Raw genomic sequence first — 14,717 nt, 5'->3', positions numbered from 1 at the left:
AGGCAAATTGATCAGTGTACTCTCATCCCAATCAATCAAGACAGCCATGGAGCCTGAATAATTATCAGTTGTGCTGGGCAGTGTCACTTATGAGAAATAAGCAGGAATAATTTCTGCCCTCAATGCAGAGGGGAGGAAAGAAAGCTGTGAAGATATATTATCTGGATTATTGCCTGACCAAGGTGAAGGTACTTAGGGATCGTGGTTCCACCTTGTTGGCATCGAAATGAATTCTTTAGGCGAGCTGTGTTCATGGCTTTGAGGTCCTCCAATATCCTCACACTGCCTCTGGCTGAATATATCAACAGCATGAATCACCTAAGAGCTCCTTCCAGTCCTTTCTTTGCATATCACAGTTATTGTATTACTTCCACCGGGACTGTATCCATTGACATGACCTGTACGCTGTTGTTATTTTTTTTTCTCTCAGGAAAATGAAATCTATGTTCCCAGCAGCGTCTTTAACGAATGAAAGATGTATTCAGATCCTTCAACAGAACAAAAATGTAGAAATATCCCATCACGAGTAAATGTCCTGAATTTAAACTGTTACTGAAGTAAAAGCACAAACTAACTATATTTAAAGTAGTAAAAATAATACCAGTTATAAAAGTAATAAAAGTATATGTTATCCAAAACAAAAGTCTCTTTTACCTGATTCATATTATTATATTAAATTGTTAATACTCGTGTATGAATGTGTAAGCAGTATTTTACTGTTGTTGCTAGAGCTGAGCTGCTTTCAACCACTCTATGTAACTTATAATTACATGGCTGTCTTACTTGATTCTGATTGGTTAATTATGGCATTCCGAAGTCTGCTATTTCTCGATATTGGACTGTTGCTATGGATGCTTTTTAAGAAGGCTATAGAGTTCACCGTTGCTCTGACTGCAGCTCTCGCTGTGAGTGTAACAGACTGTTTTTAAACAGAAAACTGAAATATAATAATTTCAAAAATCTATATTTTGTGTAAAAATATTAATTTTGTCAGTAAATAGCTGTGTAATTAGAGGCTTGTCTCAGGGTAAGTCAAAACCCCTCAGAGGCTCCATTCAGCTATAACAACCTGCACACTTTACATTATCCCTTAGACCAGCGATTTCCAATCCATAGGTTGCTCTCCCTCAAAAACTGAATCTCAGGTGTTTTGAAATGATTAAATGTGCTGGAAGGAGTTTTTTTTAATAATGTTGAAACATCGGATACCTTTACTTCCTTGGACCTCGAACTATTTAGGGAGGTAATGTCTCTTTGGATAAACAAGGGGCCCAAAGTAAACACTGTTTTTTTTTTTTGTAAGTGCTCACAAGCTAGAAATGTTAAAAACACAGATTTCTTAAAATGTAAAGTCTTAATCTGAAAACATACTAGTAATTATAGCTGTCAGATAAATGTAAAGTAAAATGTACAATATTTTCCTCTCAAAAGTTCTGACTATAAGTATAAAGTAGCACAAAGAGGACTTCTTTTATCCCCTGGTGTTCATTCTGTCTTTCAGCTACGCTGTGACTGTCCAGGAGTCCTACGCTCACCCGTTCGACCAGATCTATTACACCAGATGCACCGACATCCTCAACTGGTTCAAATGCACGCGGCACAGGTTCGTGTAGAGGAGTCTCCTTATTTGTCCCCAATATTTGTGTCATCAGCGCCCTTTACTGTCCCCCAAAATCTGAGCCAAGTCTATGAAGGCCACAGTAAACGTCCTTGTTAATGTGACTGACAGTGAAGTGTTCGCAGCCAGGATGCCTTTGACTGTAATCATGTCGCAGTAAATGATTTAATTACTCCATTAAGGTTTATAGTGGGCATCTGACGAAGTAAGTACACAGTCACCTCCCGAATTCTGACTTTTATGCAGCTTGTGTTTTACGCCAAATTTCACCTGCTTTTACTTTTTTATCCTTGTTGTTCTCTGAAAACTTGCCAATGACAACAGAAGTCATGGTGCAGCTTATTTTTGCCATCTCTATGTAAACCTGACCCCAGAAAGGGTCTCTCTTTACCTCACGTGGCGGCCTCCTTGTGTCTGTTTTTCCAGGATCAGCTATAAGACGGCTTACCGACGGGGAGTGAGGACCATGTATAGGCGCCGCTCGCAGTGTTGCCCTGGTTACTTTGAGAGTGGAGACTTGTGTGTTCGTGAGTATCCTTTTTTATTCCCCTTTGTCCTCCATGATGACATTTTCAGACTATGTCTGCTAGACATTTAGAGAAACGGAGGAAATAGTAGGATTGATCGGTGCTGTGGGTGGCTCGCTGCCGCCCCGTCGCCTCTGACGCCCCCACTGCAGTCTGATCCTCTTTTCTCGAACGCCCAATAATACGCCGCCACCACCTCCTCAGTCAGCATGCAGCCATCCGAGTGAATTTACTAAGTTTCAGATGATTGAGCATGATTTAACAAGAAGGCACAGTATTTTACACCGCAGACTGCTCCTCCAGCCAGAGTAATTTAATTGAAGTTGTATAACAATGTGAAAAATTAACGAGCCAAAAGGGTCCAGGTTACAGTCTGAGTAGGTACAGCACCCCCGATAAAACCACAGCGGAGTTCAATAACATAAAAGAGCCGAAGCCGTGGAAATTGGACTGTAGCAATATGCTGATAACAATCCCTCACTGTCATTTTCACAGCTTCATTAATGTGCATTGATTTCTATTTTTGTTCTCGCACATCAAAGTGAATATTCTTGCATGTTGGCCAAATAAAGACAGAACATATAGCTTCTGAGAGTTAAGTTTTTGATATCCCCGCCTTACCTAATGTTTTATTCCCTTTTAAATAAGCTTAGAATCACACTTTAATATTTTCCTCGATCTTTTGCATCATGATGGAGCTTCTGCTACAGCGGCTGCAGCCGTGTGGGTCTGCTCTTTGACCGCGGCCGGGGCTCGTCCTTGTCTGGGCTCTGCTCGCCTCGGGGCAGCAGAGAGACCTGGGAAGCCAGCCAGCAAAGAATAAGAGCCGGTGTGATTATCTGGGGGTCTTTAGAGGAGGGAGGTGCAGCCTGATCAATAATGTATTCATTAACCATTTGACTGACAATGGAACTATTTATTCATTAACATCTTTTCAGGGTGTTAACCAGGTGAATCTGCGCACTGTGGAGCTGCTTCTAAAATCTAAAGGTTTCTATTTCATATGTCAGCCTGAGCATTAAAGAAACAGCCCCCTGTTTGACCCTCTTTCGGTGAGGTGGGGAGACTGAGTTGATGGGGTTGAGAGGGCAGTTTTTGCTTTCTGCTGCCTTTGCAAACTCCTCCACCCCTTTTAATCCCAGCACTCTCACTACCAGGATTAAGAGATTTGTACTCCCCGAGCTGTTTTGCATGCAGTGACAAAAGGGGGCATTATAGAGTAAATCGACCGAAAATTAACTCAAGTTGTCTATTTCGGGACACGATGTTGTTTACTGAACGCAAAACAGTCCCTCCTGTGAATTGAAAGTTGACTGTAGTTTTCTCCATGAAGAGTTTCATTAGCAAAACAGAAATACTTCAAGAGCCGTTTTTTCCTTTTTAATCCTGTTTTTTATTTTGTCGTATAGCTCCACATCAACGCTCGCATTAGCTGCAGTGAGAGGCGGCTAAATGAACCTGGGGATGCGAGGACCTTGCATGAAACAAAATTATCACAAAAACACACAAAGGGAGAATACTTCTGACACGAAATCGGCAACATTATCTTTAAGGATGTTTTTCCTTATTTGTTCTTTTGTTTCATCATGTCTGTTGGAAGTTAATTTCCTCCACAGCTCCACGCTATAAGTTGAACTTTGATCTGCTTGCTTCAATTAGCGCTTGAAGTTTCCGACTAGAGGTCTTTATTAATTCTGTGACCTTTGATCTGTCGCAAGTCATTACCTTAATCTGTGACTAGCCTATGAAGAGGATGTGAGGAACTCATTCCCCTCCTAATAAGCATGATTATTACAGTTGCGCACGAGGAAGTGAGGGGGACTCGCTAATGACAACAGCTCGTAATATCTTCAGAGGCTCGCAGGCTCTGCAGGGCTGTGAGTCCTTCTCTTTTTTTTTTTTGCAGAGTATTTAGGCCAGATGACTCCTGCGTGACTCTTCTCTGTCCGGCGCTGAAGCATAATTCTAAAAATGACTTTGGCGGCAGAATTAGTCGGGTTTTGTGAAACTTTCAGGCAGCAATACTCTCGCACACTCCACATTTGGGGGTTTTGATGATCGGGAAGATGATGAGATTTTTCCTGCAGAAAGAGATTCGGCGCCTTTGATTTCATTTTCATTTTGGCTTTGTTGCATTTTTTAATGCTTCAAAGACGTAGATTTAAAATAAATCATCTCTGTGGCGAGATGGCGGGCATGTGGATGGAAGAAGTTGTTTGATATGTTCTGTAGGCATATCCCTTTCATCGAGTTATCCATCAGCTTCATCACAAGGCTCGGCTCCTCTGTCGTTCATTTTCACACGTTTATTACAAAACTACTACAAAACCACAAACTAACAGGCTTATACTGTAGGTCTGTTCTCCTGACTCTCCAGCAACAAGAGGAATACCGCAGTTAAATGCTACACAGATGTATTTTAAAAGATGGTACTTTGAATGGACAGGAATATTAAATGTATTAACACTGCATGACAATCACCAATTAGCTCCATTGTTCCCTGTTCTGATAACACCTCTGCATAATGAGTAAGATTAGCCTTTTATCTAGATGAAAGACTCAATTTTCCAACAGATTCCTTAGACATGAGTTAGGCAGAGTGATTCATGAATTTCAATTAAAATGAAAGACCTACCTCCTACTTTATTATGCCATCCCTTCAGTACACCGGATCAGATCTCAGGAGAAGGGTGCGCTTTATCCTTTCTCCCATATTCAAAACTTCATTTCCATATTTCTTTTTTTTCTCCAAAGGATGTGACACATTTGCATTTCCCTGTTCTCTCTCGCTGATCAGAATTTGCTGATTGAAAGTAAACGAAATCAAGTCATCATGGTGACATTGAATTCGTCTCCTTTCCTCTTTGAATACTCTGCAGACGCTGGACTCATTGATCACATGTAGTCACTCTCCCACCTTCGTCAGCACAAATCTTGAAGCCCCCCCCCCTCCCTCTTTTCTTCCTGCTGGCTTACTGTAATTAGACAGTTTTCTGCCAGAGTACTGAAGCTCAGAAATCTGCCCTAAATTATCTTTCAATCTCTGGTTTACCATTTTTGCCTTGGGAGCATTTCTGCGATTAGCACCGGCTCGTGGGTGTTTGGGATTCACTTCCTTTTCTCCTCTCCCGCTGCATCTCTCCTGCTGGCGGTGGATCCTAATCGAAGCCTGATTGAGTGATAATCTATAGCAGCACTGTTCAGGCTTGCAGCCAGCTCTGTGCTGACCCCTCTGCCTGCAGCGCCATAGTGTTAGAAACAGAGCAAGAAAACCGCCCCAGGGCTTATGTTGTTTATAAAAAACCCACATATGCTGTCCTCCTGCCCTTTTTCCACCTTTTGATCATCAAACGAGAAAAACAGAAGAATAAAAGAAGCAAAACTTGGATGAAGTGTTTTTTTTCTGAGGTTTGATCAGTTAAAGCGATGGTCTGTCTGTTCTGCTGTCCTTGGATTGTGTATCATCCCTCCACAGGCCGTGTTAGTGGACTGCTGATTCCCATCAGGCGGGGTTTCTCTCTCTTACCGGCCTGACTGTCTCATTCCTCAGATAAGAGCCTGCATGTCTTAACCCTGCTGGTCAGATGACCTTGGCTGCCACAGATTTATTCATGCTAAGTGCCTATTTTTGTGAGGCATTTCTTTTTTGGCTTCACACAAAAAAATGGCACAAAAGAAAAAAAAAAAAAACTCCATGTAGGTCACTTTATTATCCAGCCGAACCAAACCTCCGACTCCTGCGAACGCGCTGCCAGGCATACTGATGCCGCCCCAATCAATCGGGTGCCGTGTTGCTCAATATGAATGATCAAGAAAACTGCACGCTTAGTAAACACTGCGGTGCCTGGACCTGCTACATTAAAGCATCACTATATGACAAAGCGCCGGCTGATCAAATTAGAAGGGATTTACAACTTGTTCCTTCACGGCTCTGCCTGCTGATAACAGCTCATTGTGGGAAGTAAAGCTATGTAATAAATAGAGATGTTGACCAAGGACTCAATCTCCTAAGAAATCATTTAGCCCTGTGTCAACTAGACGAGATTGATGCTGAATATGAGTGCCACGGCTCTGATTTAGTCCCCTGATGGTATTAGGGGGATATTGAGTGTTCAATTTTATGGGCCATTTTCTTTCAGCTGTTATCTGGGTGGTTTTCATTATGCTGTTTATTGGTGGTTTAATGATGTTTTACACTCTGCTTGTGTGCGCGCTAACTCAATTACAAACCACACTGATGAGGGCCTGTCTGTGTTTCAGCTCTGTGTACGGAAGAGTGCGTCCACGGCCGCTGCGTGTCTCCCGATACATGCCAGTGTGAGCCCGGATGGGGCGGACTGGACTGCTCCAGTGGTGAGTGCACTTTTCCTCCTCAGCCTACAATTAGTCATTTAGACTCATTTATTTCCTAAATGGCTTTCACAGCCAGTTAGTCCTTTTTACAAATTTCCTGTGAATCTGTTTTGCCTCAATGTGCGTCTATCTCAAAGCTGCTCAGCTTTGTATCCTCTCTTCTTAGCAAACACAGCCAATGGAACAGGTAAGTCCCAATGAATTCATTCTCATTTGCTGGAAGTGGAAGTGATTTGCTTGATGAATATAGCGGATGGATGGATGGATGGTTGCACCCCCCCCCTTGTGTCTAGCGAGCTTTCTGTTATAATCTTAATCATGATTAGACCGGTGCCCATGACTTGTTCAGTGGAATGAGGAATCAATGCCAGGCTGAAACAAACCATTGTGTTTACCGTAGTTTCCCAGAGCTGGACTCCAGCAGGGGCCGGGAGGGTGGAGTCGAGCAAATCCATCCTGCAATCAGCTAAATGCTGACGGCCAGAGAGGAGGAAGGAATCTATTTACCCCTTTGTGATATTTATGTCTGCAGAGAAATAGAAAATGTGCATACAGGAGGCTCTCATTCCCAGATCGCAGTGACCCCACTCACCAATTCTGCATCAACATTTCTGACCCCGAATCCTTACCTCCGACTGTCCGCTCCCTGCAGCATTTAACTGTTATGGCCTGTTGCACATTCAGGAATGAGTAATGGGAGCTAAAATCATATCAGTAGTGTTATTGTATGGATCTATGAGTTTTCATTAGCAAGAGAGCCATTCCCTGATTAGCAACAGTGTGTAAATCAGCTGCTCTCGCTGCAGCGCCGGCCCGATGGAGGTGGATTCATGGGCGTAGATGACAAGCCGGAGCTGTTTGCTGGAGCTCGCTCCTTCAGACTGCGGAAGGGTCCGGCGGGGACGACGTGAGGTTCAGGGCCCCCAGGGGACTCCTGTCCCTCTCCTGCTTGGTTAGGCGTGCAGCCGTGTGTGCCTTACAGCCTGCAGGTGCTGGGCTAATCCACCTTATTAAAACAGACTTGATGATTGAGACAGAGGCATTATTCATAACTTTAGATTTCCATACCAGGCATGATTCCAGGCTTTTTCATTTACGAGCTTTCATCTGTAGAAATGAGGAATGCGTGCCAATTTTTAAATTAAATCTGCCCCCTTTTTTCCTTCTTGTAAATGGTTCAGCATGGTTTTTTTTTGTCTTTTTACTGTAAATTTAACTTTCAACCAGCTCAGAAAGGTGATGGGAGTTAAGTTTTCTTCCTGTAAGTGGTTGCCACCGTCACGCTAAGGCTCCCGCGGGCTGAAACACACACAGTAGCGTCTATTCAGCTCCAACACCACCAGTGTCGTGCTTTATTTGCTGTTTATTTTACAGCTATTATGTTTGAGTTGAGGCACTTGTGCTCACATGAAAGCCAGTTCCAGATTTGATAGCTGGCGAGGGGGCAGAGCGAGCCGGTCACGTGACGAAGGATGTGTGAATGTGATAAAAAAAAAAAAACACAAAGTGTGTCGCCCCGGCTTGGAGATGAAGCGCTGCCGTGGGATGCAGAGCGGCCTAAAGCTGAAGTGACAGCCTTTCAGCCACCGATCTGGAGCTCGATCAAAGGCTTGGACCTCGTTTCTGGAGCAGCACCCACCAGGAAGCAGTTTTGTATATGGGTCAGGTGGTGAAAATAAAAGAGTTTGTGTCCAGAGACGAGAAGCAGTCAGGTGGTGGTGGTGGTGGTGGTGGTGGGGGGCTCAGTAAGTTGTGTAGGGAGCAGTGAAGATATCGTCTGTTTTTCACCCGCTGGTGTCCACCTGCTGTAGCCAGAAAACATTTCATCCTCTTCCCCGGCCCGAGGCGATGGTCCCACTGAGATCAGACCTGCTCTGTGACCCGCCTGCAGTCCTGGGGTGTCTCAGATTCCTCTCAAGGACACGCAAGAGATAAAACGGCAAAAACAGGATATTTGCCGCCGACTGTTGTTTGCACGCGTTGTCTCGTTCTACATCTTTCACATGTGGATTTGGAGCATTCTGCGTTGAGGCTGTGTTTTCCCATAAGAGTGATGAATGATTAATGGTGGATGCTGGTCGGTGTGATTTCTCTCTAATGCCTGTGTGTTGTGTTTGTGGATCGTGCTGTTGAACATGTTTCTCTGATCACATGTCATGAAAGTATTTTTGATTTCAAGCTCGGGACTTTTAAGGTGACGTGTCCCCGTTAATCTCCTCTTTTTAATCTGTGTCTCTCTGTCGTGCTTGTGTTGTCTGCTGCTGTTCCTCCCTCTCTCTCTCTTTATATTCAAATGCTCTGTGCTTTCTTCTTTCTGCTCTGCCACTGTGAACACTTTGTTTTGTCAGTAGTTGTTGTCTTGAAAAACAATATTGCTCTCAGTAGGATTTCCACCGTGTAAGTAAAGAAAAAATATTAGACTCAATAAAACGAGGAGAGCAGCAATTTTTTTTCTAAAGCAATTGAGATAGATGGAGCTCGGCTTATGGGAGCGAACAGTATGTCTTTAGTCATTTTAGTTTACTGAAGTGAAGTGCCAGGATTTGCTGAAGAAATTACATTATTGGTTGTAGTTTGCAACAAATATACAGTATTCTGCTGCAGAGACAATGCTGCAGCGGGAGATGAAATGAAATCTTTGTAGAAGATTATGATTATATCGATGGAAAACTACAGAATCTTATGAGTTTCTCGGGTTTAAAGCAGACTTTCTTTAAAGCAAAGAAATGACCCCGTCTCTTTGCCTCAGTTCCCGCGTACTTTTCAGCACTTGTGATTTAATCCCTCTTGATGAGTCTGTCACACAGGGTCACTTTTTGCTGCAGTAATAACACCTTTCAAATAAAGAGAAGATAAAGATAGATGCTGTATGTACAAGGTGTATTTAAGCCGTGACTGCCATCACTTGTAAAATAATGGGTGCAATGAAGCACTATCATTGATTTCATGTGCTTCAGTCAGATAATGATATGTTCTGCAGGGAGGAGACATGTGCATGGATAGAGAGCTTACGGTGTTTCTTCTCGGAGTTTGCATCTCCGTCCTTATAGTGGAGGAAATGTTCACATGCCCGTGCAGAGATTCTAAAAATCAATGCTACCCAGCTTCCTGTCTGAGAAGTCCGAGGGGTAGTTTAGCTTTGTTAACCACACAGCATCCTCTGTGTTCTGAGGAGAAATCTATCACACTTAATAGCCAAATCTAATGCGGTTGGTCAGCCGCGGTCCATGAGGTAACATATTCCGCCCTAATGTATTCAAATGGGAAGGCAGCCACTGCTGCGGGTGCTTTACACATGGTTAATTGATGAATGTGGCCTATGAACACTTGTTTGGGGGATATTGCAGCAGACAGGGGGGTTACATGCTACTTATTTTATGTTAATTGTCACTAAAACACTGAGATTATTCATTATTAAGGCTTTTAATCAGCTTTAACACATGTTGAACTTATTGCTTTAAAATCATTTAGACTTTTAGCTTCATTGGCTTATTTTAAAATAGATTACACTACAGCCAGACCAGCACAGATGCAATATGAATGAGTTACCAGACCAAGGCTGAAGTCTAACTTTATTTTTGGCTTGAAAAACACCCTGGTGAAGACTCCCTCTGGCTCAGTATTTACACATTATTCTCAAAAGTGCATCGGTGCCAGATGGTTCCTCTCCGATCCCACAGCAGCAGGACATTGACATGCAGCGCTGTCAAAGACCAAGAGACTGTGAATTACAGTGAACAGGACAGAGATGCACACACAGATTGACTGCGGCTTTGCACATCACTCCAAATATCTCCACTTTTCTCTCGAAACTTCTCCCCTCATTAATTCGGTAGGCGCGCGTGCTCCTGGGCGCGTGTGATCATGTTTGTGTGCCTATTAAATCTATAGGCAACAAGTCGCTGTCTTTGACATGGTGGCAGCAGATCAACAGAAAGACCTTGTTTAAAAGGTCGTGTGCAGATCAAATCTCACTTTTCCAGAAGTCCAAATCGATTGACTTCCTCGTTACACAACCATGTAAAAAGAGACGTTTCTGAAGAAGCATAAATATTCCATTATTCTGAAAGGGGTTCCTCGCCTCTTGTATCAGTCGATGCCAACTGCCTCATTCATTTTGGTAGATCAAAGCGGTACAGACCGGTATTTCTCGAGGGGACAGAGGATGGACCGATCTATAGCGCCTGGTGGAACACACTTTACACTCTGTATGTTTGTGTTTGTGTGTATCCATGAAGCCCTCCTGCCTTGACAGAGCTTTGTTTTCGTATAGTTCACAGGGCTCCCGGGGAGTGTTGCAGCCAGTTTATATACTGCCAAGTATGTGACAGTGTTATTTATTTCTCTACTGCACAGAGTTCATTCTTATTGAGATATCACGTCTTGTCTGACTCCATAACGTGCTGATGAACTAGAGAAAGGGTTTTCTTCAGTTCAACCTCAGAGCAGCTGTGAGGAACTTTCATTTTGTGTCGATTTTGGCGTCCCCGGTGGACAAAAGCAATACGCCTGGTGTTGTAAAGATCTTGATCCGGCTACCTTTTGCATTTGTTTAAAAGTGAGATACAGACACAACTTGTTATGGATAATATTTTTCTTTTTTAAACACAGCTGTTTGCAGGATGCATAACAAGGAGGTGATGTATTTGTTGCTATGTCAGATTAATAACAGTAATATTTGCTAACATAGTTTAACTACCTTTCATAAAACCAATTCAGCATGAAGCTAACAGTTTTGTCTCTTTGCATTAGTCATTTTGTTGATTATGCTTCAGTTATTAATACGGAGCCCCTGAAGGCCCATAAGGTGATACATTTTATTTAGTGTGAACAAGTTATTATCTTGTGTGCACATGATAATTATCATGTAAGAACAAGATAATTATCACGTGCACACAAGTTGTTATATTGTGGGAAAAAGTTATCTTGTGCATACATCATCTTGTTTCCACAAGTTATTATCTTGTGCGTACAAGATAATAACTTGTTCCCAACATATATAACTTGTTCCAAATTATGATGATCTTGTGCGCACAAGATAATTATTATATGGAACAAGTTATTTATCTTGTGCGCAACCGAAATAACTTGTTCCTACGAGATAATTATCTTGTGCGCACAAAATGATCACCTTATGGGACTTCAAGGGCTCTGTATATTAACATTTCCTGGGGAGTCTTTATTATAATAAGCCCACAGCAAGATAAAGCTCATTTGCAAGGCCAACCTGAATGTTAAGTTAGAAACCAGCTGTTTTACATTAACCAGCAAAACTAAGAAAAAAGCTGGTGTGCTCAACTCAAAAACTGCAAAAGGATTAACGGTGCCGACTCAAACATAAAGGTGTCAGCACTCGCAATAAAGTGTTTTAATGCACAAACAGCAGCTGAATGAAACGAACGCTTTAAATAAACCAGGGACAAATCAATGAGTTTCAAGGCTTATTAGACATCAAAACTTTGCATAAGTACACTGAGAGAGCATTTAACAGGTCTGGAAAGTTAACAACTGCATGTAAAATATGGCATTCACGTTTCAAAGTAATGACCAGGAACTTGCGCTTAAACATATCTGATTGCTTTATTTGAAGTTGTTGAGCCTGGCTGAGCTTTTGCCAGACAGCAGTGCGACATCATCTGACAGGGTGCTTCAGTCCAACAGAAGTTTAGCCTAGCTAGACGTTTTTGTCAGACCCCACTGTGTCGCTGTCATTGACATGAAAGAGGAGGCTGCGTTTTTCATGCAGGGGCAAAGTCGCTCTGAACTTGTGCTTCACGCAAAACTTACAATACTTAATAAAAATGAGTTATGCAATGCGTTCCAATTCAATATTTATTCAAATATGATTATGATCTAATTGTTTAGTAATGGACCAAACCAATAGACAAAGTTAACGTCAGCTTGCTAGATTAATAGACTAATAAATTAGGTGTTTAGTGTCATTTTTGGGAGAAGTTTCATTCATTATTTAAAAACATATTTAATCACTATTAAACAGAGTTTTTTGTCTGATAGTAGTGCTGTTGGGAAATGTTGTAATGTGTAGATCCCCGTTTCGTTTCCTTTGTACACGCATGCCCCTTCCGGCTGCTGTCGTGTGATTGGCAGTTGGTGTCATTAATGTGCCAGGAAACATTAGCCTGGCCGCACCGGACCTGTTCACATATCTAAATAACTTTTGAATGTTGTAGTTGATTTTCAACAGGCACAGACCAAAATGCTTCTGTACGCTACAACCAGTCAGAGCAATGCAAAGTTATGATGTAGCAGTAGGCTGCTAGTCTAAGAAGCTTGCTTTAACAGCAGTTCATTTGGTAATACTAAAACCTTTTGTATGACACGATTTAGTAGCCAACACTTACTGTTTGTTTGTAAACCGACATTATGGCGGATTCAAGGAGTACTTCTGTTTACCAGCTTTTTAATTGTTTTTATTCTATTTCTATGTTCAGTGTTTTGCCCCAAAACACCAAGACAAATTCCTTGCACGTGTAAACCTACGTGGTAATAAACCCGATTCTGATTCGCGTTCGCATTAACCAGCCCCATTTTAGATAAACAGTTGTGATTGGCCTGACCTGAAGCTGGTCAGATGTAAATCTGTGTTAATAGGAAGGAAAGAGAAACATCTGCCAGAGAGGAAAGAACATGAGCTCTCAGATCCGTCTGGTCCCCGAGCTAAAGACACGTAACAATTTTCTTCTAAAGTGAGTGAAGAATGAGACTGCCGTATTGTAAATGTGGATGCAAACAACATTACAACAACCCAACTTTTGTTTGTTTACAAGGAAAAAACAAGGCACCTTTATTGTTCACCACCCTGAAACTTCCTGTTTCGATTCGTGACGCTGAGGTGACTCCCTGATTACACTGTTGAAAGTTTTCTTTTGTACTCAGCACAAATGATTTCTGGCCGCAGATTTACAAATACTAAAGTCTTTGCTACTTTAAAAAAATGTCTTTTCATAATGTTCTCCTTGGCAGCACCGATAATTGCTGGAGTGTTTTGGACCTCCTCTCTGTTTTGAACCAAATAGCCTGCTCGCTGCTGGTTTGGACAGTTTGTCTTCACTTTAATTGCACACTGGTTCTTTTTCATTGAATTTGCATTGTTTTTTTAAGTTTTATACTCTTTAGTGAATAATCTTTTTTTGCCATGATATATAGTTTACTTGCACAACTCACAAGAGACAAGAGACAACATTTTTTTCAACCACTACTGGGTACTGAAGCTGGGCAATATGACAATATACATTGTTAAAACAATATGAAAATGTCTACTGTATATGTTTTTCTATATCGTCTCTATGGTGATGTCACGAAACCAGCGGCTGAACTGCTTTACGCTCTAATCCTCACAATCCGGTCCAGAAAAGAACTCCGGCTCAGCCCAAGCGAAAACAGAAACTCAATACTTTATATTTCTCAAGTATTTAATTCACACAGGATTATCCAAAAATAAGCTTTACAATGTGACTATTTCATACAGACTAATTATTTGTTAACAGAAAGCATGCTATATCGTGATATAGGATTTTGGCCGTATCGCGCAGCCCTACTGGGTACAAACCACCACCTGGCGCGACCGCCACTGGGTGATGGACAGCCAATGCAAGAGCTTTAATCAGTGTCACCATTGAGTTAACTCATTCATCAAACACAGTGACTTAAGAGACATTGATTCAACTAACAGTGTTCAACATTGTAAGTTCACACGTCACCACTCATTGTTACTTAGAGCTAAGGAAAGCACTGGTTATGTGCGGTTGAGAAACTGGTGTTGTCTGTTGAGCAGAACCAATTGAACCGTGCGGCTGTCACTGCCGAGGCTCTGACAGAGACGTTTCAGGATGTGGCAGCGTGCCTCTCAGATCTCCCCTCACATGTTTCCCAGTGACTTATGTGTGCTGTAAATCACCGTGCCGAGACATCCACTGACTGATGGCGAGTCCATCCAATGAATTGTGGCACACGCGCTTGAAGCTGCCTGCAGCCTTCGTCTCAACACACACACTCGCACAATAAATTAGATAAATATTATTCAAGTATTCCCACTGAAAGTAGAAAGTGCGATCTATTGGAGAGATTTTGCATTAGCATCATGCTTCAGCTGGTTTGACACACAAGAAACGCACATGCCTCTAACATTTTCTGTGCATACAAGCCTCATTGGACCGGTATGCAGATTGACTTTGCCCGGCTCTGGAGGTTTTTTTGTA

The 14,717-nt window shown here is 42.2% G+C and overlaps 1 protein-coding gene across 1 annotated transcript in view; it reads left to right on the top strand.

Moving 5' to 3' along the window:
* Positions 1–1,547: 1,547 nt before the first annotated feature.
* megf11 (multiple EGF-like-domains 11) overlaps positions 1,548–14,717 on the top strand; it is a 56,370-nt gene continuing 43,200 nt past the window's right edge. Inside the window, exons 1-3 of the mRNA XM_069685994.1 lie at positions 1,548–1,603; positions 2,045–2,145; positions 6,406–6,498. Coding sequence (XP_069542095.1) covers positions 2,085–2,145; positions 6,406–6,498 — 154 coding nt within the window. The 5' untranslated portion in view covers positions 1,548–1,603; positions 2,045–2,084. The remainder of the gene's footprint in view (positions 1,604–2,044; positions 2,146–6,405; positions 6,499–14,717) is intronic.

This window comes from Semicossyphus pulcher, unplaced genomic scaffold, assembly GCF_022749685.1.
Source record: "Semicossyphus pulcher isolate SPU_LCO1_2020_fin unplaced genomic scaffold, fSemPul1.0.p SCAF_8, whole genome shotgun sequence".
Taxonomy (NCBI): domain Eukaryota; kingdom Metazoa; phylum Chordata; class Actinopteri; order Labriformes; family Labridae; genus Semicossyphus; species Semicossyphus pulcher.
The sequence above is the reverse complement of the archived record's forward strand: the minus strand, read 5'-3'. Positions and strand labels throughout refer to the sequence as shown.